Source organism: Oncorhynchus keta, chromosome 10 (genome assembly GCF_023373465.1).
Source record: "Oncorhynchus keta strain PuntledgeMale-10-30-2019 chromosome 10, Oket_V2, whole genome shotgun sequence".
Taxonomy (NCBI): Eukaryota; Metazoa; Chordata; class Actinopteri; order Salmoniformes; family Salmonidae; genus Oncorhynchus; species Oncorhynchus keta.
The window spans coordinates 8,188,062-8,214,922 of record NC_068430.1 but is presented as its reverse complement, the minus strand read 5'-3'; the positions used below and the strand labels follow the sequence as shown (position 1 = coordinate 8,214,922).

Sequence of the window (26,861 nt, the reverse complement as noted above, 5' to 3'; positions counted from 1 at the left end):
TCTTCCAAGTCAAGAAAAGCTCTTGGTTTTATTAATTTATTATTTATTAATGTATTATTTATTACTTTATTGCCACCGGGGTCTGCTGGTGTAACTACTAAACTGCTTGCTGACTGGACACTGTACTGCACGATTGTAGTGGGTTTACTAACACATTAGTTCTAGTAACTTTGTTTTTGACTTGACATTAGCTAATATGGTGACAACAATGTAGGATGTGCATAGCGGTTAGTGGTTATGATATGAAGGTTTGGCTTGGTTTCTTTTTGTTCACTGGTCACAGACAGCTGATGTGTTATGCACTGAAGGGAAAAGGTAAGAGAGCACGTAGATGCAAGAAGGAATTATACAATGATCTGTTTGCTATGAAAGTGAATTGTGTTTGCATGTGATCAGGGGTGTATTCATTCTGCCGGTTTTATTTAAAAAGGTTTCTTAAACGGAAGCAACGGGGAAAAACATATCTGAAATTGTCCAATAGAAATTCTTGTTTGCAACTGTTGGACTAATGATTACACCCGAGATCAGCTAACAAGATGATTGAATGTGGCAATGTCTGTCACCGTGATTACTAAAAAATCTGTGGAACAATATTGTAAACTTTCATTCATAGGCTAGTTTGTAGCGACCTCATGACGTGTATAGGGAAAATGAGAGTATCATGTAGTAGCGATACCTATCACTATTAAATTGAACTGGGTGAATGGAAGGTGAATGACAGTCATCCAATATGCTGTAATAGAAATACGGCCATGCTATTTTAACAAAATAATCATCCTCTCTCATCTTGACCGCTACTTCTCTGCCCAGAGACTGATATGAGCAGGTCAGTACTCTCTGTAATAACAACAGATAGGAGCAGGTCAGTACTCTCTGTAATAACAACAGATAGGAGCAGGTCAGTACTCTCTGTAATAACAACAGATAGGAGCAGGTCAGTACTCCCTGTAATAACAACAGATAGGAGCAGGTCAGTACTCCCTGTAATAACAACAGATAGGAGCAGGTCAGTACTCCCTGTAATAACAACAGATAGGAGCAGGTCAGTACTCTGTAATAACAACAGATAGGAGCAGGTCAGTACTCCCTGTAATAACAACAGATAGGAGCAGGTCAGTACTCCCTGTAATAACAACAGATAGGAGCAGGTCAGTACTCTGTAATAACAACAGATAGGAGCAGGTCAGTACTCTCTGTAATAACAACAGATAGGAGCAGGTCAGTACTCTCTGTAATAACAACAGATAGGAGCAGGTCAGTACTCTGTAATAACAACAGATAGGAGCAGGTCAGTACTCCCTGTAATAACAACAGATAGGAGCAGGTCAGTACTCTCTGTAATAACAACAGATAGGAGCAGGTCAGTACTCCATGTAATAACAACAGATAGGAGCAGGTCAGTACTCCATGTAATAACAACAGATAGGAGCAGGTCAGTACTCCCTGTAATAACAACAGATAGGAGCAGGTCAGTACTCCTGTAATAACAACAGATAGGAGCAGGTCAGTACTCCCTGTAATAACAACAGATAGGAGCAGGTCAGTACTCCCTGTAATAACAACAGATAGGAGCAGGTCAGTACTCTGTAATAACAACAGATAGGAGCAGGTCAGTACTCCCTGTAATAACAACAGATAGGAGCAGGTCAGTACTCCCTGTAATAACAACAGATAGGAGCAGGTCAGTACTCCCTGTAATAACAACAGATAGGAGCAGGTCAGTACTCTGTAATAACAACAGATAGGAGCAGGTCAGTACTCCCTGTAATAACAACAGATAGGAGCAGGTCAGTACTCCCTGTAATAACAACAGATAGGAGCAGGTCAGTACTCTGTAATAACAACCAGAATGAAACCAGGTTGATATCATCGACATCCAGCGTTATTCACTAAATACTATAGTACATAATATACTAAATACTATACTAAATACTATACTAAATACTATAGTAAATGTTATAGTAAATACTATACTAAATACTATACTAAATATTATAGTGAGTACTATAGTAAATACTATACTAAATACTATACTAAATACTATAGTAAATGTTATAGTAAATGCTATACTAAATATTATACTAAATGTTATAGTTGGTACTATACTAAATACTATACTAAATACTATACTAAATACTATAGTAAATGTTATAGTAAATACTATACTAAATATTATACTAAATATTATAGTTGGTACTATACTAAATACTATAGTAAATACTATAGTAAATACTATAGTAAATATTATACTAAATATTATAGTTGGTACTATACTAAATACTATACTAAATACTATAGTAAATGTTATACTAAATACTATAATAAATAATATACTAAATACTATACTAAATACTATAGTAAATGTTATACTAAATACTATAATAAATAATATACTAAATACTATACTAAATATTATAGTTAGTACTATACTAAATAATATACTACATACTATACTAAATACTATAGTAAATTTTATACTAAATACTATAATAAATAATATACTAAATACTATGATAAATACTATAGTAAATACTATAGTAAATACTATAGTAAATATTATACTAAATATTATAGTTGGTACTATACTAAATACTATACTAAATACTATACTAAATATTATAGTTAGTACTATACTAAATACTATACTAAATAATATACTAAATACTATAGTAAATGTTACACTAAATACTATAATAAATAATATACTTAGTACTATACTAAATACTATAGTAACTGTTATACTAAATACTATAATAAATAATATACTAAATACTAATCTAAATAGTATAGTAAGCACTATACTAAACACTATACTAAATACTATAATAAATACTATATTAAATACTGTACTAAATACTATACTAAATATTATAGTAAATATTGTAGTAAATACTATTGTAAATACTATACTTAATACCATACTACATACTATAATGATGCTGAATGATTCTGTGTTGGTCTGTTTATTGGTTTCAAACCTAGAAGGATGCATGGGATCCCAAACGCAAGGTTCAGTTCGACTGAATACAGTGGGTGAACACAGTATTCATAATATTCTGTGTGTTCTGAAAAGTATCAGGAAACTATTGGAGAAACTTGGAAATACATAAAAGAGATCCCTTCATTTTGGAAAATGTTTACCAACGCGGTTACGCCCACATAAAAACAAGGCCTTTTCTATTCCAGTCAAATCCAACACCTCAGATTACCGCGAACAATCCTAGTTTACAAGTAGAACAATCAGTGTCATTTAGTCTTCAGTAACAATGCTCAGGTTGGGTGTTTGAGTTGTGTATCGCTGATAAGTGATTGTACTTACGTTGGGACCAGGGGGCCCGACTCTGCCGGCAGCGCCAGGGAAACCAGTGGCACCCTGTCAGGGAGAGAGAGAGGTTGTTGATGAAATGGAACAATTACAAAACAATATAAAACAACAATGCGGACATTAAATACACAATATGAGATTTATACTTACAGGGGGTCCCTGAGCACCGCGAGCACCTTTAGGTCCAGAAACACCAGTTGGTCCCTGAAATGAAGGAAAGAATGAAGAATGATGAATGAAAGAATGAAGGAAAGAATGAAGAATGATGAATGAAAGAATGATGAATGAAAGAATGAAGGAATGAATGAAGAATGATGAATGAAAGAATGATGAATGAAAGAATGAAGAAATGAATGAAGAATGATGAATGAAAGAATGATGAATGATGAATGAAAGAATGAAGGAAAGAATGAAGGAAAGAATGAAGAATGATGAATGAAAGAATGATGAATGAAAGAATGAAGAATGAAGAATGATGAATGAAAGAATGAAGAATGAAGAATGAAGGAAATTATCTGAAGTTTTATGAAGAAACGTGAAGCAAGTAACTCCAACAGAATATTTGGTAACCAATAAACACCTCGATGTTTTTACATTTCAGGAAAAAGTGAAACTTACGGAAGGTCCAGGTGCTCCGGAGGGTCCCTGGGGTCCAGGGGCACCAGCGTCTCCCTTCTGACCACCCTCTCCCTGCTCTCCTTTGGCTCCGGGCTGACCATCAGATCCCTGGGGGTTGGGACACGGGGAGAAAGACAGCTCAGACAGCTACTTGCTTCAACATACAACAAGCAGCAGGGGTCATCATCCCCTTCTATTTAATCATCCATTTGAATGGATGAGACGGTCCCTGTAAATGTGGCAGTCCGGGATGTTGACGGTAGGACTGACAGCGAGAGAAAGCGCATCAACAGTACATTGTCCTTGGTGAAGATACTTACGGGAGGCCCAGCGAAGCCAGCAGGCCCAGGAGGTCCGGTCTCACCCCTGTCTCCCTGTTAGGAGAGAAGACGGGGAACAAGTTGAGCAGAATACACTTCCTCTAACATACCCTTCTTCAAATGACGTACCATGTACCGTATCAACTTCTGTGTTAATTCAATTGTTCTATTGAGAGCTGGAGAGTATAGCAGGACAACAGGATTCTCTACTCTGGATCAGTACAGAGACCTAGAGAGGGCATTAGACCCTAATCAGACTCTACTCTGGATCAGTACAGAGACCTAGAGAGGGCAGTAGACCCTAATCAGACTCTACTCTGGATCAGTACAGAGACCTAGAGAGGGCAGTAGACCCTAATCAGACTCTACTCTGGATCAGTACAGAGACCTAGAGAGGGCAGTAGACCCTAATCAGACTCTACTCTGGATCAGTACAGAGACCTAGAGAGGGCAGTAGACCCTAATCAGACTCTACTCTGGATCAGTACAGAGACCTAGAGAGGGCAGTAGACCCTAATCAGACTCTACTCTGGATCAGTACAGAGACCTAGAGAGGGCATTAGACCTAATCAGACTCAACTCTGGATCAGTACAGAGACCTAGAGAGGGCATTAGACCCTAATCAGACTCTACTCTGGATCAGTACAGAGACCTAGAGAGGGCAGTAGACCCTAATCAGACTCTACTCTGGATCAGTCCAGAGACCTAATCAGACTCTACTCTGGCAGTAGACCCTAATCAGACTCTACTCTGAATCAGTACAGAGGCCTAGAGAGGGCAGTAGACCCTAATCAGACTCTACTCTGGATCAGTACAGAGACCTAGAGAGGGCAGTAGACCCTAATCAGACTCTACTCTGGATCAGTACAGAGGCCTAGAGAGGGCAGTAGACCCTAATCAGACTCTACTCTGGATCAGTACAGAGACCTAGAGAGGGCAGTAGACCCTAATCAGACAGCTGAGGCAAAGTTTTAAAAAACAGTAACATATTTCTGATGTAATGAATGCCATGTAGCAGACACTTTTATCAGTACAGAGACCGTTTTGCATAGACCCTAATCATATTGATTGGCCCAGTACAGAACCCTAGACAGGGCCCTAATCAGTCTGCAAACTGATCTACAGGGACCTACAAGTCATTTTTCTACTCTTTATCCTAGGGCATTGGTGTGTGTACAGAGACCAGTGTGTCTGTGTCTGTGTCTGTGTCTGTGTGTGTGTGTGTGTCTGTGTGTCTGTGTGTCTGTGGTCAGTGTGTGTCTGAGTGTGTGTAATCTGTGTCTGTGTCTGTGTCTGTGTCTGTGTCTGTGTCTGTGACTGTGTCTGTGTCAGTGAGACCTAGTGTGTGTGTGTGTGTGTAATCAGTCTCTGTGTCAGTACAGTGACCTAGAGTGTGCAGTGTGTGACTGTGTCTGTGTGTGTGTGTGTGTGGGTGTGTGTGTGTGTCTGTCTCAGTGTGTGTGTGTGTATGTAATGTGTGTGTGTGTGTGAGTGTGTGTGGTACCTACAGGAGCACCACGGGCACCATCAGCACCGGAAGGTCCAGATGGACCAGATTCACCCTATAGGAGGAAACACAGAGGTCAGAGGTCAGTCACAGAGGTCAATCATAAGTCCAAAAAAATCACACCTTATATGGACTGTCTGTATCATACAGTTTGTGAGAGGAAACCTCCCAACACCTTATATGGACTGTCTGTATCATACAGTTTGTGAGAGGAAACCTCCCAACACCTTATATGGACTGTCTGTATCATACAGTTTATGAGAGGAAACCTCCCAACACCTTATATGGACTGTCTGTATCATACAGTTTGTGAGAGGAAACCTCCCAACACCTTATATGGACTGTCTGTATCATACAGTTTATGAGAGGAAACCTCCCAACACCTTATATGGACTGTCTGTATCATACAGTTTATGAGAGGAAACCTCCCAACAGATGGTATGGACTGTCTGTATCATACAGTTTGTGAGAGGAAACCTCCCAACACCTTATATGGACTGTCTGTATCATACAGTTTGTGAGAGGAAACCTCCCAACACCTTATATGGACTGTCTGTATCATACAGTTTGTGAGAGGAAACCTCCCAACACCTTATATGGACTGTCTGTATCATACAGTTTGTGAGAGGAAACCTCCCAACACCTTATATGGACTGTCTGTATCATACAGTTTGTGAGAGGAAACCTCCCAACACCTTATATGGACTGTCTGTATCATACAGTTTGTGAGAGGAAACCTCCCAACACCTTATATGGACTGTCTGTATCATACAGTTTGTGAGAGGAAACCTCCCAACAGATGGTATGGACTGTCTGTATCATACAGTTTGTGAGAGGAAACCTCCCAACACCTTATATGGACTGTCTGTATCATACAGTTTGTGAGAGGAAACCTCCCAACACCTTATATGGACTGTCTGTATCATACAGTTTATGAGAGGAAACCTCCCAACAGATGATATGGACTGTCTGTATCATACAGTTTGTGAGAGGAAACCTCCCAACACCTTATATGGACTGTCTGTATCATACAGTTTGTGAGAGGAAACCTCCCAACACCTTATATGGACTGTCTGTATCATACAGTTTGTGAGAGGAAACCTCCCAACACCTTATATGGACTGTCTGTATCATACAGTTTATGAGAGGAAACCTCCCAACACCTTATATGGACTGTCTGTATCATACAGTTTGTGAGAGGAAACCTCCCAACACCTTATATGGACTGTCTGTATCATACAGTTTGTGAGAGGAAACCTCCCAACACCTTATATGGACTGTCTGTATCATACAGTTTATGAGAGGTAACCTCCCAACAGATGATATGGATGTATGTTGTTTTCTTCTTCTGACTGATCTAATACAATCATTAAAATAATCAATGAACTATTATTCAAGTTTAAAGAGAAATTGCTCACCTTCTCTCCGTTGGGACCAGCTGGGCCGGGAGGACCAATGGGACCAGTCAAACCCTAGAAGAGTTAGACGGGGAAAACATGGAAAAGAGAAATGTTTCAGTACAATATCTAGTATATCTGTCCTTTTGCTGTTGTCTCACTGTACACAAATGCCTGTGAACAAATTACAAATTTAAGTGTAGTGGAATTGCTGGAGGGAATATTTAAATGTGTTGATTATTACATGGCAGAGTGAGTGAGGTCATCAATGTGTTGAATATTAAATGATAGAGTGAGTGAGGTCATCAATGTGTTGAATATTAAATGGTAGAGTGAGTGAGGTCATCAATGTGTTGAATATTAAATGGCAGAGTGAGTGAGGTCATCAATGTGTTGATTATTACATGGCAGAGTGAGTGAGGTCATCAATGTGTTGAATATTAAATGATAGAGTGAGTGAGGTCATCAATGTGTTGAATATTAAATGGCAGAGTGAGTGAGATCATCAATGTGTTGATTATTACATGGCAGAGTGAGTGAGGTCATCAATGTGTTGAATATTAAATGGTAGAGTGAGTGAGGTCATCAATGTGTTGAATATTAAATGATAGAGTGAGTGAGGTCATCAATGTGTTGAATATTAAATGGTAGAGTGAGTGAGGTCATCAATGTGTTGATTATTACATCATAGAGTGAGTGAGGTCATCAATGTGTTGAATATTAAATGGTAGAGTGAGTGAGGTCATCAATGTGTTGATTATTAAATGATAGAGTGAGTGAGGTCATCAATGTGTTGATTATTACATGATAGAGTGAGTGAGGTCATCAATGTGTTGAATATTAAATGATAGAGTGAGTGAGGTCATCAATGTGTTGATTATTACATGATAGAGTGAGTGAGGTCATCAATGTGTTGAATATTAAATGATAGAGTGAGTGAGGTCATCAATGTGTTGAATATTAAATGATAGAGTGAGTGAGGTCATCAATGTGTTGACTATTAAATGATAGAGTGAGTGAGTTCATCAATGTGTTGACTATTAAATGATAGAGTGAGTGAGGTCATCAATGTGTTGATTATTACATGGCAGAGTGAGTGAGGTCATCAATGTGTTGAATATTAAATGATAGAGTGAGTGAGGTCATCAATGTGTTGACTATTAAATGATAGAGTGAGTGAGGTCATCAATGTGTTGATTATTACATGGCAGAGTGAGTGAGGTCATCAATGTGTTGAATATTAAATGATAGAGTGAGTGAGGTCATCAATGTGTTGAATATTAAATGGTAGAGTGAGTGAGGTCATCAATGTGTTGACTATTAAATGGTAGAGTGAGTGAGGTCATCAATGTGTTGAATATTAAATGGTAGAGTGGGTGAGGTCATCAATGTGTTGACTATTAAATGGTAGAGTGAGTGAGGTCATCAATGTGTTGAATATTAAATGGCAGAGTGAGGTCATCAATGTGTTGAATATTAAATGATAGAGTGAGTGAGGTCATCAATGTGTTGATTATTACATGGCAGAGTGAGTGAGGTCATCAATGTGTTGACTATTAAATGGTAGAGTGAGTGAGGTCATCAATGTGTTGATTATTACATGGCAGAGTGAGTGAGGTCATCAATGTGTTGACTATTAAATGGTAGAGTGAGTGAGGTCATCAATGTGTTGACTATTACATGGCAGAGTGAGTGAGGTCATCAATGTGTTGAATATTAAATGGTAGAGTGAGTGAGGTCATCAATGTGTTGAATATTAAATGGTAGAGTGAGTGAGGTCATCAATGTGTTGAATATTAAATGGTAGAGTGAGTGAGGTCATCAATGTGTTGAATATTAAATGATAGAGTGAGTGAGGTCATCAATGTGTTGAATATTAAATGGTAGAGTGAGTGAGGTCATCAATGTGTTGCCTATTAAATGGTAGAGTGAGTGAGGTCATCAATGTGTTGAATATTAAATGATAGAGTGAGTGAGGTCATCAATGTGTTGAATATTAAATGATAGAGTGAGTGAGGTCATCAATGTGTTGAATATTAAATGGTAGAGTGAGTGAGGTCATCAATGTGTTGAATATTAAATGGTAGAGTGAGTGAGGTCATCAATGTGTTGACTATTACATGGCAGAGTGAGTGAGGTCATCAATGTGTTGAATATTAAATGATAGAGTGAGTGAGGTCATCAATGTGTTGAATATTAAATGATAGAGTGAGTGAGGTCATCAATGTGTTGAATATTAAATGGTAGAGTGAGTGAGGTCATCAATGTGTTGACTATTACATGGCAGAGTGAGTGAGGTCATCAATGTGTTGAATATTAAATGATAGAGTGAGTGAGGTCATCAATGTGTTGAATATTAAATGGCAGAGTGAGTGAGGTCATCAATGTGTTGAATATTAAATGGTAGAGTGAGTGAGGTCATCAATGTGTTGAATATTAAATGGTAGAGTGAGTGAGGTCATCAATGTGTTGAATATTAAATGGTAGAGTGAGTGAGGTCATCAATGTGTTGAATATTAAATGGTAGAGTGAGTGAGGTCATCAATGTGTTGAATATTAAATGGTAGAGTGAGTGAGGTCATCAATGTGTTGATTATTAAATGGTAGTGTGAGTGAGGTCATCAATGTGTTGAATATTAAATGATAGAGTGAGTGAGGTCATCAATGTGTTGATTATTAAATGGTAGTGTGAGTGAGGTCATAGGGCTGGGTGATACGGTGCATGATGATGATGATGAGGATGAGGATGAGGGTCACTCACTCTTGAGCCGTCTTTGCCAGAAGCACCCTCAGGTCCCTTCTCTCCGTTGTCACCCTGTGGGACACAAACACAATGACATTATAATTGCATTACTAACTGCATATAATTCAATATGCAATCACATCAATTGTTGCCAAACATACATCTGTTACTATTGTCTCAAGCAGATCCTGTTGCTAAGTACAGGTCCGTTTCACAGCTATTATTATTATGAATCATATTGTGTTACATTTCATTGCATTGGCTACATTACATTAACATGACTGTTCCTCTGCTGCTCTCGAGCAGGCGCCACTTACTCTGTCTCCCTTAGGTCCGGGGATGCCTGAGGCCCCTCTCTCTCCGGGCATACCCTGCAGACCGGGGGGTCCCTGGGCACCCGATGCGCCACCTGGTCCGATCGCTCCCTGGAAAACAGAATGGACACAAACGCTGTCAACAGCTGCAGGGACACCATAGGAAAGGTGACGGAATGCAGAAGGGTATGTTGTTGTTTACTCGTCTCATTATATGCCCAACGATATTTGTCCCTCAGGCATGAACCAAATATATGGAATTTAATTGAATAGATGGAATATAACAGAACAGTGTTCTCCCCACAATGAGGAAATAGACCTGTTCACAAGAACATGATTCACCATGAGGAAATAGACACAGGGACATGATTCATCATGAGGAAATAGACACAGGGACATGATTCATCATGAGGAAATAGACACAGGGACATGATTCACCATGAGGAAATAGACACAGGGACATGATTCATCATGAGGAAATAGACACAGGGACATGATTCATCATGAGGAAATAGACACAGGGACATGATTCACCATGAGGAAATAGACACAGGGACATGATTCACCATGAGGAAATAGACACAGGGACATGATTCATCATGAGGAAATAGACACAGGGACATGATTCATCATGAGGAAATAGACACAGGGACATGATTCATCATGAGGAAATAGACACAGGGACATGATTCACCATGAGGAAATAGACACAGGGACATGATTCATCATGAGGAAATAGACACAGGGACATGATTCATCATGAGGAAATAGACACAGGGACATGATTCATCATGAGGAAATAGACACAGGGACATGATTCATCATGAGGAAATAGACACAGGGACATGATTCATCATGAGGAAATAGACACAGGGACATGATTCATCATGAGGAAATAGACACAGGGACATGATTCATCATGAGGAAATAGACACAGGGACATGATTCATCATGAGGAAATAGACCTGTTCACAGGGACATGATTCATCATGAGGAAATAGACCTGTACACAGGGACATGATTCATCATGAGGAAATAGACACAGGGACATGATTCATCATGAGGAAATAGACACAGGGACATGATTCATCATGAGGAAATAGACACAGGGACATGATTCATCATGAGGAAATAGACACAGGAACATGATTCATCATGAGGAAATAGACACAGGGACATGATTCATCATGAGGAAATAGACACAGGGACATGATTCATCATGAGGAAATAGACACAGGAACATGATTCATCATGAGGAAATAGACACAGGAACATGATTCATCATGAGGAAATAGACACAGGGACATGATTCATCATGAGGAAATAGAATATGATTCATGTAAATAGGGACATGATTCACAGGAACATGATTCAGGAAATAGACACAGGAACATGATTCATCATGAGGAAATAGACACAGGACATGATTCATCATGAGGAAATACAGGAATATGATTCATCATGGGACATGATCCATCATGAGGAAATAGACACAGGAACATGATTCATCATGAGGAAATAGACACAGAGACATGATTCATCATGAGGAAATAGACACAGGGACATGATTCATCATGAAGAAATAGACACAGGAATATGATTTATCATGAGGAAATAGACACAGGAACATGATTCATCATGAGGAAATAGACACAGGAACATGATTCATCATGAGGAAATAGACACAGGAACATGATTCATCATGAGGAAATAGACACAGGAATATGATTCATCATGAGGAAATAGACACAGGGACATGATTCATCATGAGGAAATAGACACAGGAATATGATTCATCATGAGGCAAAAATGTTTGAAAAATGATTCATCATTGAAAATTTCAAATGATACCTTGAGGGGTATCCACATCTTCATCATTAATCTTGAAAAAATAATTTCCTTTCTGAGGGAGATGTTTCAGAGTGTAGTGTATTTGAGAACCATTCATCTGAGGAAATAGACACAGGGACATGATTCAGTTTTCCATAGACACAGGGACATGATTCACCATGAGGAAATAGACATTCTCCCAGCCTGGGTGTACACAGGGACATGATTCACCAGCCTGACATGATTCATCATGAGGAAATAGACACAGGGACATGATTCACCATGAGGAAATAGACACAGGAATATAATTTATCAAAAGAAACAACATCAAATACAAGGAGAATTGTACCCAGTGGGCAAAAATGTTTGAAAGTAATATCATATTGTAATTTCAAAAGATACCTTCAGGGGTATCCACATCTTCATCATTAATCTTTAAAAAAAGTAATTTCCTTTCTGATATGAGATGGTTTCAGAGTGTAGTGTATTTGAGAACCATTCTAAGGTTGTTTGGGACGTGATTCAGTTTTCCATTGCAATATGCATGCTCAATCACATTCTCCCAGCCTGGGTGACATTCTCCCAGCCTGGGTGACATTCTACTAGCCTGGATGACATTCTACCCGCCTGGGTGATATTCTACCAGCCTGGGTGACATTCTACCAGCCTGGGTGACATTCTACTACCCTGGGTGACATTCTACCAGCCTGGGTGACATTCTACCAGCCTGGGTGACATTCTACCAGCCTGGGTGACATTCTATCACCCTGGGTGACATTCTACCACCCTGGGTGACATTCTACCAGCCTGGGTGACATTCTACCAGCCTGGGTGACATTCTACCAGCCTGGGTGACATTCTACCAGGCTGGGTGACATTCTACCAGCCTGGATGACATTCTACCAGCCTGGGTGACATTCTACAGGCTGGGTGACATTCTACCAGCCTGGATGACATTCTACCAGCCTGGGTGACATTCTACAGGCTGGGTGACATTCTACCAGCCTGGATGACATTCTACCAGCCTGGGTGACATTCTACTAGCCTGGGTGACATTCTACCCGCCTGGGTGACATTCTACCAGCCTGGGTGACATTCTACCAGCCTGGGTGACATTCTACCACCCAAGGGTCCAACATCTGGAATATTAGGTATGTGAGAAGGTCTCCACAGTGTGTTTCTCTCACCTTGGGTCCGTCAGTTCCAGGAGTTCCAGGCAGACCACGAGGTCCCTGCAGCCCCTGAGGCCCAGCACCTCCTCTCTCTCCTGGGAAACCACGCTCACCCTACAGGGTGACAGACAGAGACAGGGATGGATGGTTCATAGTATTGCTCAGCATTACTCCGTATGAGTTCCTCCTATTCTCCATAATGGGAGTTAGCTATATGAACATTGTAGGTGTGGGAGATGAGAGGTGGAGGAGATTAAACTCACTCTGGGTCCAGTGGCACCAGCAGCTCCACCCTCTCCTGGAACACCCATGTCACCGGGCTTGCCCCCCTCACCAGGTGGGCCGGGAGGTCCGGGCAGACCCTGTATACAGGAAACAAATCAATGAATCAATCAGTGAATCAATCAATCAACTAACCAAGTGGCTATTGTTATCTCTTGGGAAGTGTAGATGAGTGTCAATGTGATTGGACACATGTAGTCTATATGTCAATGTGATTGGACACATGTAGTCTATATGTCAATGTGATTGGACACATGTAGTCTATATGTCAATGTGATTGGACACATGTAGTCTATATGTCAATGTGATTGGACACATGTCGTCTATATGTCAATGTGATTGGACACATGTAGTCTATATTGTCAATGTGATTGGACACATGTAGTCTATATTGTCAATGTGATTGGACACATGTAGTCTATATTGTCAATGTGATTGGACACATGTAGTCTATATTGTCAATGTGATTGGACACATGTAGTCTATATGTCAATGTGATTGGACACATGTAGTCTATATGTCAATGTGATTGGACACATGTAGTCTATATTGTCAATGTGATTGGACACATGTAGTCTATATGTCAATGTGATTGGACACATGTAGTCTATATGATACTGTCTATATGTCAATGATTGGAGCATGTGTCTAATGTCAATGTGAGTGACACATGTCGTCTATATGATGTGAGACAGACAGTCAACAGACAGACAGACAGAGTCTATATTGTCAATGTGATTGGACACATGACATGTCAATGTGACAGACAGACAGATATGTCAATGTGATTGGACACATGTAGTGACAGACATGTGACAGACAGTAGTCTATAGTCAAGACAGACACACAGTTTATATGTCAATGTGACAGACATGTAGTCTATATTGTCAATGTGATTGGACACATGTAGTCTATATGTCAATGTGATTGGACACATGACAGACATACTGTACATGATGGGACATGTGACAGAGAGTGACAGACAGACAGACAGACAGACAGTGACAGAGTGACAGACAGACAGACAGACAGACAGTGAACGCAGAGTGACAGACAGACAGACAGACAGACAGACAGACAGAGTGACAGACAGACAGACAGACAGACAGACAGACAGACAGTGAAGACAGAGTGACAGACAGACAGACAGACAGACAGACAGACAGACAGACAGACAGACAGTGAACGCAGAGTGACAGACAGACAGACAGACAGACAGACAGACAGACAGACAGACAGACAGACAGACAGACAGACAGACAGACAGACAGACAGACACTAACCTGGAAGCCAGAAGGTCCAGGCTGTCCTTGCTCTCCTCTTTCTCCAGCAGGGCCCTGTGGTAAACGAAGGGTTAACACTGAGCATTATAGCTGTGGCTGGGCTGCCGTGAAAAACTCATTAAGAATTGTGCCTTTAAACTCAATTGACACATCTAACCAAGTCATTGTGAACAAGTTGGTCTTATCTTGTCAATTCATTCTTACAATAATCATACAATTTTACATCCACAACGAAACATAAATCAGAAAGGTTAGCGAGCTGTGAATTGACAATGACACCTGTTGAACACTGAGAATTATATCCAGCCTGGGCTATGGGGAGGCTTGAGTTATCAGGTCGTTTTAGAGTGTGATTGGACAGGTACAGATACTCACTGCAGGGCCAGGTGGTCCAGCAGCTCCAGTCTCACCATCCTTTCCAGGAAGACCCTATAGGGAGAGATAGGGGGATGTGAGAGAAGGAGAGAAAGGGAGAGAGAGAGAGGAATGTGAGAGAAGGAGAGAAAGGGAGAGAGAGAGGGGGATGTGAGAGAAGGAGAGAAAGGGAGAGAGAGAGGGGGATGTGAGAGAAGGAGAGAAAGGGAGAGAGAGAGGGGGATGTGAGAGAAGGAGAGAAAGGGAGAGAGAGAGAGGGATGTGAGAGAATGAGAGAAAGGGAGAGAGAGAGAGGGATGTGAGAGAATGAGAGAAAGGGAGAGAGAGAGAGGTATGTGAGAGAAGGAGAGAAAGGGAGAGAGAGAGAGAGATGTGAGAGAAGGAGAGAAAGGGAGAGAGAGGGGGATGTGAGAGAAGGAGAGAAAGGGAGAGAGAGAGAGAGATGTGAGAGAAGGAGAGAAAGGGAGAGAGAGGGGGATGTGAGAGAAGGAGAGAAAGGGAGAGAGAGGGGGATGTGAGAGAAGGAGAGAAAGGGAGAGAGAGAGGGGGATGTGAGAGAAGGAGAGAAAGCGAGAGAGAGAGAGAGATGAGAGAAGGAGAGAAAGTGAGAGAGAGAGGGGGATGTGAGAGAAGGAGAGAAAGGGAGAGAGAGGGGGATGAGAGAAGGAGAGAAAGGGAGAGAGAGGGGGATGTGAGAGAAGGAGAGAAAGCGAGAGAGAGAGAGAGAGAGATGTGAGAGAAGGAGAGAAAGCGAGAGAGAGAGAGGGGGATGTGAGAGAAGGAGAGAAAGTGAGAGAGAGATATCACCAGTGTGGAGGCCATACATGGGGCCATGGGAGCCAGTTGACTGATAGATGTAATTATAACTATCTCTAATGGTTGGGGATAAACTGAGTACGTGGAATGGTTTCCTAACAATACCAGTGTTTTCTACATATTTTACATTATATATGATATCATCAAAAATAGGGTTAGCAGGCTATTTATGATTTGCAGCAGTATTTGGTTGAATCGGAATTCATTCCTGAAATTCTAATCCTTTCTAAGAGGGCATAAGGCATGTTTACTCTGCCACATTTCTACCCATAATGCAGTCTGTGTCTGTCTGGGTGATCAACAGAGAAATGACTTACCCTCAGACCTGGGGCACCAAGAAGCCCCTTTTCTCCTCCCTTCCCAGGCTCACCCTAAATCACAAGAAAACACACCCACCAGTCATTCACAAGGGATATCCAGCTGTATCCCTAGTAGACAAACACTGTCCATGGCAACTAGTGTTCAAGCTCTGAGTAGAGCCCTACTCAGGATATATCATCTCCATATTTTAAAATACATCAATCAATCAATCATCCAATCAAACACCCAATAAATAAATAAATCACTCAATCATCCAATCAAACACCCAATAAATAAATAAATCACTCAATCAACCAATCAAACACCCAATAAATAAATCACTCAATCAACCAATCAAACACCCAATAAATAAATAAATCACTCAATCAACCAATCAAACACCCAATAAATAAATAAATCACTCAATCAACCAATCAAACACCCAATAAATAAATCACTCAATCAACCAATCAAACACCCAATAAATAAATAAATCACTCAATCATCCAATCAAACACCCAATAAATAAATAAATCACTCAATCAACCAATCAAACACCCAATAAATAAATAAATCACTCAATCAACCAATCAAACACCCAATAAATAAATAAATCACTCAATCAACCAATCAAACACCCAATAAATAAATAAATCACTCAATCAACCAATCAAACACCCAATAAATAAATAAATCACTCAATCAACCAATCAAACACCCAATAAATAAATAAATCACTCAATCAACCAATCAAACACCCAATAAATAAATAAATCACTCAATCAACCAATCAAACACCCAATAAATAAATAAATCACTCAATCAACCAATCAAACACCCAATAAATAAATAAATCACTCAATCATCCAATCAACACCCAATAAACAAATCAGTCAACCAATCAAACACCCAATAAAATAAATAAATAAGTCAATCAATCAATCAATCAAACACCTAATCAATCAATCAAACACCTAATCAATCAATCAACCAATCAAACACCCAATAAATAAATCAATCAATCTAACAGTGACACTCACGTTAGCTCCCTTGGGTCCGGGGAATCCCATCACGCCAGGCTGACCGCGAGCTCCCATAGGGCCAGGGGGCCCGGGGCGACCATCCTCACCAGCAGCACCCTACATGGTGAACGCAGGAGGGTCAGTCCATCAATTGAGGATCGATCAATCAATCAATTCATCTTGTAATCACATTTATTTGTGAAGCCCATCTTTCATCAGCAGATGAGACATCCTAATAACGTAAAGTCATGTCTGACTGGGAAGTCTGGATGGATATTTGATAGAGTTGCATATGAATTCAATGTGAAAGCCCAGTCAAAACTGTTCGCTGCTCTGGCCCCCCAATGTGGAACAAACTCCCTCACGACGCCAGGACAGCGGAGTCAATCACCACCTTCCGGAGACACCTGAAACCTCACCTCTTTAAGGAATACCTAGGATAGGATAAGTAATCCTTCTCACCCCCCTAAAAGATTTAGATGCACTATTGTAAAGTGGCTGTTCCACTGGATGTCATAAGGTGAATGCACCAATTTGTAAGTCGCTCTGGATAAGAGCGTCTGCTAAATGACTTAAATGTAAATGTAAATGAAAGTAAATCGTCAAGTCATGCACCTGAGGGATTTTCTACACGGTCAGAGTCAATGATGTATATAAACCTAGTCAGTCATCTAGTGTCTATATAAATCAGTCGTCAGAGTCCTGTGAAAATACTGATTCATCTAGTGTCTATATAAATCATTGCTCAGGGTCCTGTGAAAATACTGATTCATCTAGTGTCTATATAAATCATTGCTCAGGGTCCTGTGAAAATACTGATTCATCTAGTGTCTATATAAATCATTGGTCAGAGTCCTGTGAAAATACTGACTCATCTAGTGTCTATATAAATCATTGCTCAGGGTCCTGTGAATGTACTGACTCATCTAGTGTCTATATAAATCATTGCTCAGGGTCCTGTGAAAATACTGACTCATCTAGTGTTTATATAAATCATTAGTCAGAGTCCTGTGAAAATACTGACTCATCTAGTGTCTATATAAATCACTGGTCAGAGTCCTGTGAAAATACGGACTCATCTAGTGTCTATATAAATCATTGGTTAGAGTCCTGTGAACGTGCTGATTCATCTAGTGTCTATATAAATCATTGCTCAGAGTCCTGTGAACACGCTGATTCATCTAGTGTTTATATAAATCATTGGTCAGAGTCCTGTGAACACGCTGATTCATCTAGTGTTTATATAAATCATTAGTCAGAGTCCTGTGAAAATACGGACTCATTTAGTGTCTATATAAATCACTGGTCAGAGTCCTGTGAAAATACGGACTCATTTAGTGTCTATATAAATCATTGGTCAGAGTCCTGTGAAAATACTGACTCATCTAGTGTCTATATAAATCATTGCTCAGGGTCCTGTGAATGTACTGACTCATCTAGTGTCTATATAAATCATTGCTCAGGGTCCTGTGAAAATACTGACTCATCTAGTGTCTATATAAATCATTGCTCAGAGTCCTGTGAACACGCTGATTCATCTAGTGTTTATATAAATCATTGGTCAGAGTCCTGTGAACACGCTGATTCATCTAGTGTTTATATAAATCACTGGTTAGAGTCCTGTGAAAATACTGACTCATCTAGTGTCTATATAAATCATTGGTTAGAGTCCTGTGAAAATACTGATTCATCTAGTGATCAAGTTCATGTTTAAAATAAAAATGTAAAATAAACATATATTTTTTACAGTCATTGATCAAAACAAACAACAAGCACAGTGTACTTACACCAGGTCCAACTTTGCCTTGAGGACCAGTATCTCCAGGACGACCAGTAAGACCCTACAGGACAAGCAGAGAGACACATTTGGATCAAACTTCCTAAAAGCCTTGAGAATTTCAACTCGGACTCATCAACACTCTAACGTGTACTGTATGTGAGTCAAATCTCTAACGTGTACTGTATGTGAGTCAAATCTCTAACGTGTACTGTATGTGAGTCAAATCTCTAACGTGTACTGTATGTGAGTCAAATCTCTAACGTGTACTGTATGTGAGTCAAATCTCTAACGTGTACTGTATGTGAGTCAAATCTCTAACGTGTACTGTATGTGAGTCAAATCTCCAACGTGTACTGTATGTGAGTCAAATCTCTAACGCGTACTGTATGTGAGTCAAATCTCTAACGCGTACTGTATGTGAGTCAAATCTCTAACGTGTACTGTATGTGAGTCAAATCTCTAACGTGTACTGTATGTGAGTCAAATCTCTAACGCGTACTGTATGTGAGTCAAATCTCTAACGCGTACTGTATGTGAGTCAAATCTCTAACGTGTACTGTATGTGAGTCAAATCTCTAACGTGTACTGTATGTGAGTCAAATCTCTAACGTGTACTGTATGTGAGTCAAATCTCTAACGTGTACTGTATGTGAGTCAAATCTCTAACGTGTACTGTATGTGAGTCAAATCTCTAACGTGTACTGTATGTGAGTCAAATCTCTAACGTGTACTGTATGTGAGTCAAATCTCTAACGTGTACTGTATGTGAGTCAAATCTCTAACGTGTACTGTATGTGAGTCAAATCTCTAACGTGTACTGTATGTGAGTCAAGTCTCTAACGTGTACTGTATGTGAGTCAAATCTCTAACGTGTACTGTATGTGAGTCAAATCTCTAACGTGTACTGTATGTGAGTCAAATCTCTAACGTGTACCGTATGTGAGTCAAATCTCTAACGTGTACTGTATGTGAGTCAAATCTCTAACGTGTACTGTATGTGAGTCAAATCTCTAACGTGTACTGTATGTGAGTCAAATCTCTAACGTGTACTGTATGTGAGTCAAATCTCTAACGTGTACTGTATGTGAGTCAAGTCTCTAACGTGTACTGTATGTGAGTCAAATCTCTAACGTGTACTGTATGTGAGTCAAATCTCTAACGTGTACTGTATGTGAGTCAAATCTCTAACGTGTACTGTATGTGAGTCAAATCTCTAACGTGTACTGTATGTGAGTCAAATCTCTAACGTGTACTGTATGTGAGTCAAATCTCTAACGTGTACTGTATGTGAGTCAAATCTCTAACGTGTACTGTATGTGAGTCAAATCTCTAATGTGTACTGTATGTGAGTCAAATCTCTAACGTGTACTGTATGTGAGTCAAATCTCTAACGTGTACTGTATGTGAGTCAAATCTCCAGTGATCATGTCTTGGTAGAGCAGCCATTGCACCTAAATGAGCCTATATGTTTAATGATGTTAGAGATTTGAGACCAAACTACAGTAACATACATAATAACAAAAGACCTGGTTGAAGCATAGGTACAACGTGATGATGTCAAAAACTACAGAGATAATGTATTGAGTTATTCAGTCATAGTTTGGAGAACTATTCTATCTTACCAGAGCATTGATACATACTGCTGCTACAGACGGCAGAACGGTATTGGAGTGGAACTTACTCTTGCGCCAGGAAGACCGGGCTCGCCAGGGCGACCAGGGTCACCGCCGGCTCCCTTAGGGCCGGACACGCCGCCGACTCCACGCTCGCCAGGGGCTCCCTGGATTAAGAGGACAAATGTGCTACTCAATGGAGAATCTCAATCAATCAATTAAGACCAACGCCAGTTGTTCCCTGTATTAGGAGGTCAAATGATACAGTTACTCAGTGGAGATCAATAAATCAATCAATCAATCAATTAATCAATTGATTAATCAACAAATCACTAAATGAACCAATCGAGACACATCTATCTCCACAGACACTTTATATGAGGCTACAGTGGACCCTGCATTAGGAGGCCAAGTGAACTGAAGACGCTCTGAAGGAAGTGTCTGACACTGTGACACACTGAAATGTAAAGCCTGTGTGTTTGTCCCTTAATAAACCTCAACAGACCATTACAGATATCTGTATGTTCCTTTGTCTTTTTTGTCTGGGATATAGTCATCTTGTGAAGTGTCATGGAGGTTTAGATTATTTTTAAGAAGGACAATGAGTCAGTCACTCCGGGGCGAATCCTCGCTTCCATTTTAGTCGAATTGAAATTAATTTGACTTGAGTGGAAGTTAGAATTCACCTCTATGTGGATAACATCCTCTCCGTCTAGTCACTTCACACCGAGGCTACGCTAGGCAACCAAGCCTCTGAGGACGTGGAAATGACATGTCAAAATGACAGGGGTCAATTGTCTTGACATGATGAACTGAGAAAATATTCCTTCTGACTCATTCACCATATTTAATGAATAGGAATACAAAAAAAGTGAACAATACATTAATTTATAATGAAATGAAATGCTTCCAGTCTGAGACATTGGGTCTAAAGTTGGTGGTGTGGATGAGGTTTGGTGCTGACCTCTGGTGGTTAATAGTGGAATTACAGTTGACTCCACTGACACCAACAGAAGCTCTGTCTTTCTTTGTGACTCATCATTTTCTGTCATTCACAGCTGTGACTAAATATTGTCGCAGAATATTTAGTCAGATTGGGTTGCAATTGCCTAGGGATTCCAATATATCAGCGATTTGAGTCAACGAGGAAGAATGTTCACTAATATTCAAGCACGGGATGTTTAACTGTGAATTAAATGCTCAGCTAACTGCGTGTATAACCCTGCAGTGCTGTGGACAAGTCTATCTGCCGTGATCGCCATGGTTTCAGATTTACAGCCATGTCACTGCTGACTCATGTATTATAGAATTGATCTCCCTAGTCCTGTCAGTTTCAGAGTAGCCTATTCAGTTGCAAGTCTATCTGCCGTGATCGCCATGGTTTCAGTTTCAGAGTAGCCTATTCAGTTTCCTGTTTATTTTTCTACACCACAGCAGTTAGTTTCCCATCCCCTTTAATAACGATAATCCCATCCTCTGGGACCACGTTGTCATGGTGACGCTTACCTTGGGACCAGCCAGACCGTCCTGACCTGGGAAACCACGGTTACCGGGGGCGCCCTAAACAAAAAACAACAACAACAGGGTTCAGGGTTAAAAACGATTGAACATTTAACGCTGGGAGTGAGACCATCGTGTGTGATGAATATAAAATGGAGCCCGTTCTGTGGCTGCACACAGGTCTAGGAGCTGTTCATGTCATTTCCTCAGTTTTACGGCATGCAGAACACATAGAACATCACATGGGTGATCACATGGGTGATGATAACATGGGTGATAACATGGGTGATAACATGGGTGATCACATGGGAGATAACATGGGTGATCACATGGGTGATAACATGGGTGGTTACATGGGTGATAACATGGGTGGTACTCACTCTTTCTCCGGGAGGTCCAAGAGGTCCAGCAGCGCCGGGCTCTCCTCTGGGTCCCCTCTTCCCCTCCTCTCCTGCAGGGCCTAGTGCTCCTTGTGGACCAGCTGGTCCCTAAACAAAAACAACTGGATGTCAGTAATCACAGTTAATGCTCCAGTTTCAACTGTTCTGCCTGCGGCTATGGAACCCTGACCTGTTCACCGGACGTGCTACCTGTCCCAGACCTGCTGTTTTCAACTCTTTAGAGACAGCAGGAGTGGTAGAGATACTCTTAATGATCGGCTATGAAAAGCCAACTGACATTTACTCCTGAGGTGCTGACAAGCTGCACCCTCGACAACAACTGTGATTATTATTATTTGACCCTGCTGGTCATCTATGAATATTTGAACATCTTGGTCATGTTATGTTATAATCTCCACCTGGCACAGCCAGAAGAGGACTGGCCACCCGTCATAGCCTGGTTCCTCTCTAGGTTTCTTCCTAGGTTTTGGCTTTTCCAGGGAGTTTTTCCAAGCCACCGTGCTTCTACACCTGCATTACTTGCTGTTTGGGGTTTTAGGCTGGGTTTCTGTACAGCACTTGTAAGATGTAAGAAGGGCTTTATAAATAAATTTGATTGGATTTAATATCCATCATCTCTAAAAATCAATCAATTCAATTGAAAGATTGTACTGCAAGATGACTTGAGGTTGAGGGCACTATAGCCAAGATACTAAGAAGGGAGAGAAACTGTTCAAGATGCTAACATGCTGATGTTAGGTGAAGCTGGGTGGGAAGACTCAAGAAAAAGAGGAAGTGGAAGTCTTATCATTAAGTAAGATCTCTGCAGCTTGGTAAATACTTGGGGGGTCAGAGTTTTCTCATGATAAATAAGCCATCTTGATTTTCATCTTGTTTTTCTGTTTTTCTGCGCCATTTTGAGAAACTATCATAAAAAATGACTCCTTTTTTCTGTTTGCTTGCCTACTGTGTGTATGTTTCATTAAAGTTGACCTAATGCTGGATTGTCAAGCGGTAATAGAGAGAAGAGAGAGAGAGAGAGAGAGAGAGAGAGAGACAGAGAGAGAGAACAGAGAGAGAGACAGAGAGACAGAGAGAGACATAGACAGAGACAGAGACAGAGACAGAGACAGAGACAGAGAGACAGGCAGAGACATAGACATAGACATAGACATAGACAGAGACAGAGACATAGAGAGCAGAGACATAGACATAGACATAGAGACAGAGACAGAGACAGAGACAGAGACAGAGTTCAGGACAGAAGCTAACATAGACAGAGTTTGGACAAGACGGACAAAAGCACAGCGGCTTCAAAACAAGAACACTCACAAGCTCTCCCTTGGGTCCAGCCTCACCCTTGAAACCTGGGATACCGGGGTCACCCTAAAGAAGAAGACAAAAAACACATGGGTCATTATTACAGACCAATGAAGTTGTATATTACTAGCCTTGAAATGCAAACTGAATCACATAACAGTATTTTACTCCACTACATCGTACCATCCCTGATATTCATTACATATTATAACAAGTTCGGAGAAACAGATTTGAGGAGAGACAGTTTGGACGTACAGATGTTCCCTTTGGTCCGAGCGGTCCAGTGGCCCCCTGGGGTCCTGGAGGGCCACGGGGCCCGGGGAAGCCAGGCGCGCCAGCGATACCAGGAGCACCCTGTAGTAGAGAGATGTCAATCACGTATCAATCAATCAATCATCACGCTGAAAGGATCACTGTGTGATATTGGAAGGGAACATTAAACCGAGTAACAGGATGATATCGAGATCTGAAAATATGTTGTGATGTGTTTACTGCTTCTAGATCAACGAGGATGAAAAAATATACAACTTTTAGATGTATGGCTCAAATCAAATCAAATTGGTCACATACAGATGGTTAGCAGATGTTATTGCGAATGTACAAAATGCTTATGCTTCTAGTTCCAACAGTGCAGTAATATCTAACATGTAATCTAACAATTCCACAACAACTACCTGATACACACAAATCTAACAAGTAATCTAGCATTTCCTCAACAAATCCCTAATTCACACACATCTAAGTAAAGGAATGGAATAATAAATATAAATATATGGCTTCAGTGTAACATGAGTTAGTGGGTGGAACAGGTGGCAGAGGTCCTGAAGCTACAGACATGCCTGGACCTTGATCTCACTCCTTCATTCCAGCGCCAAGAATCAGCTGCAGTCTGCTTGACTATTATGTAAGTGACAGATGTGTGTGTGTGTGTGCGTGTGTGTGCGAGTGTGTGTGTGTGTGTGTGTGTGTGCGTGTGTGTGTGTGTGTGTGTGTGTGTGTGTGTGTGTGTGTGTGTGTGTGTGTGTGTGTGTGTGTGTGCGTGCGTGCGTGTGTGTGTGTGCGTGTGTGTGTGTTTCTGGTCATAACTAACTGAAAGTGACGTAACACACCTGACTGATCCTGATCTAAATGATTCTAATGGCTTCTTGTTCTTGGGGGAAGTTTGTTCCCCGAGAGGGAGGGAGGAGACAGAGACAGGGGAGAGAGGGAGGAGACAGAGACAGGGGAGAGAGGGAGGAGACAGAGACAGGGGAGAGAGGGAGGAGACAGAGACAGGGGAGAGAGGGAGGAGACAGAGACAGGGGAGAGAGGGAGGGAGACAGAGGAGAGAGGGAGAGAGACAGAGACAGGACAGAGGGAGAGAGGGAGGGAGACAGAGACAGAGGAGAGAGGGAGGGAGACAGAGACAGGGGAGAGATGGAGGGAGACAGAGACAGAGGAGAGAGGGAGGAGACAGAGACAGAGGAGAGAGGGAGGGAGACAGAGACAGGGGAGAGAGGGAGGGAGACAGAGACAGGGGAGAGAGGGAGGGAGACAGAGACAGGGGAGAGAGGGAGGGAGACAGAGACAGAGGAGAGAGGGAGGGAGACAGAGACAGGGGAGAGAGGGAGGGAGACAGAGACAGGGGAGAGAGGGAGGGAGACAGAGACAGAGGAGAGAGGGAGAGAGACAGAGACAGAGGACAGAGGGAGGGAGACAGAGACAGGGGAGAGAGGGAGGGAGACAGAGACAGGGGAGAGAGGGAGGAGACAGAGACAGGGGAGAGAGGGAGGGAGACAGAGGAGAGAGGGAGAGAGACAGAGACAGAGGACAGAGGGAGACAGAGGACAGAGGGAGAGAGGGAGGGAGACAGAGACAGAGGAAAGAGGGAGGGAGACAGAGACAGAGGAGAGAGGGAGACAGAGGACAGAGGGAGAGAGGGATAGAGGGAGACAGAGACAGAGGAGAGGTTGTCTGGTATACTCACAGCTGATCCTTTAGATCCTCCAATACCATCAGTACCAGGGTTACCCTGTGGGGAAGGACAGAGGAAGAACATCCTTTCACATGGCCATATCTTACAGTATAATACTTAAGGTCATAGTTCAATCAGGAAAAGCCCTAGTCATGTGACTTGGAACACTAACACACAGGTTTATGGGGACACTCATGGGGACTGTTTAGGGACATTTATCTGGGGACACTGTTTTACAGGGACACTGTTTTATGGGGCCACTTTTTTTGTGGGGCCACTTTTTATGGGGACACTGTTTTGTGGGGCCACTTTTTATGGGGACACTTTTTTTGGGGGGACACTTTTGATGGAGACACTCATGGGGACTGTTTAGGGACACTTATGTGGGGACACTGTTTTACAGGGACACTGTTTTTGTGGGGACACTGTTTTACAGGGACACTGTTTTGTGGGGACACTGTTTTATGGGGCCACTTTTTTGTGGGGCCACTTTTTATGGGGCCACTGTTTTGTGGGGACACTTTTTATGGGGACACTTTTTTGGGGACACTTTTTTTGGGGACACTCACAGATGCGCCGGCGGGTCCGGGAGATCCAGGGGTTCCTGACTCTCCACGGGGTCCCTGAGCGCCCTCAGGTCCACGAGCACCGGTGGGGCCAGCTTCTCCCTGGAGAGAGACAATCAATCAATAATACAACACTTCAATCAATCAATCAAACGAACAACCAATCGATTATTAATCTATCAATTATTCAATAATCCAGTAAATCATTAAATCAATCAATCACACAAACAACAAATCGATCAATTAATCTATGAATGAATCAATAATCCAATCAGTCAGTCAGTCATGAGCATCATTGCAGTAAAGAGTCTCTTTTGAGCAAATTGACGATTCTGTTTGATTGGTTATGGATTTGCACGATGTCAAATAAACAAAGTTTATTTAAGTTTTCAAATCTTGTCAAAGCTTTAGGTCAGAAGTGTTTCATCTTAATTGAAAAACCAA

The 26,861-nt window shown here is 41.2% G+C and overlaps 1 protein-coding gene across 3 annotated transcripts in view; it reads right to left on the bottom strand.

The window, feature by feature from the left end:
* col2a1b (collagen, type II, alpha 1b) overlaps nt 1–26,861 on the bottom strand; it is a 110,097-nt gene that overhangs the window by 25,161 nt on the left and 58,075 nt on the right. For all 3 annotated transcript variants that reach the window (XM_052526399.1, XM_052526397.1, XM_052526398.1), the window contains 22 exons: nt 26,421–26,519; nt 25,864–25,908; nt 24,153–24,251; nt 23,910–23,963; nt 22,578–22,685; nt 22,204–22,257; nt 20,766–20,864; nt 19,092–19,145; nt 17,323–17,421; nt 16,300–16,353; nt 15,167–15,220; nt 14,792–14,845; nt 13,490–13,588; nt 13,242–13,340; nt 10,228–10,335; nt 9,929–9,982; nt 7,189–7,242; nt 5,772–5,825; nt 4,264–4,317; nt 3,944–4,051; nt 3,476–3,529; nt 3,320–3,373 (listed from right to left, as the gene is read on the bottom strand). In XM_052526399.1, the coding sequence (XP_052382359.1) occupies nt 3,320–3,373; nt 3,476–3,529; nt 3,944–4,051; nt 4,264–4,317; nt 5,772–5,825; nt 7,189–7,242; nt 9,929–9,982; nt 10,228–10,335; nt 13,242–13,340; nt 13,490–13,588; nt 14,792–14,845; nt 15,167–15,220; nt 16,300–16,353; nt 17,323–17,421; nt 19,092–19,145; nt 20,766–20,864; nt 22,204–22,257; nt 22,578–22,685; nt 23,910–23,963; nt 24,153–24,251; nt 25,864–25,908; nt 26,421–26,519 (1,611 nt within the window). The remainder of the gene's footprint in view (nt 1–3,319; nt 3,374–3,475; nt 3,530–3,943; nt 4,052–4,263; nt 4,318–5,771; nt 5,826–7,188; nt 7,243–9,928; nt 9,983–10,227; nt 10,336–13,241; nt 13,341–13,489; nt 13,589–14,791; nt 14,846–15,166; nt 15,221–16,299; nt 16,354–17,322; nt 17,422–19,091; nt 19,146–20,765; nt 20,865–22,203; nt 22,258–22,577; nt 22,686–23,909; nt 23,964–24,152; nt 24,252–25,863; nt 25,909–26,420; nt 26,520–26,861) is intronic.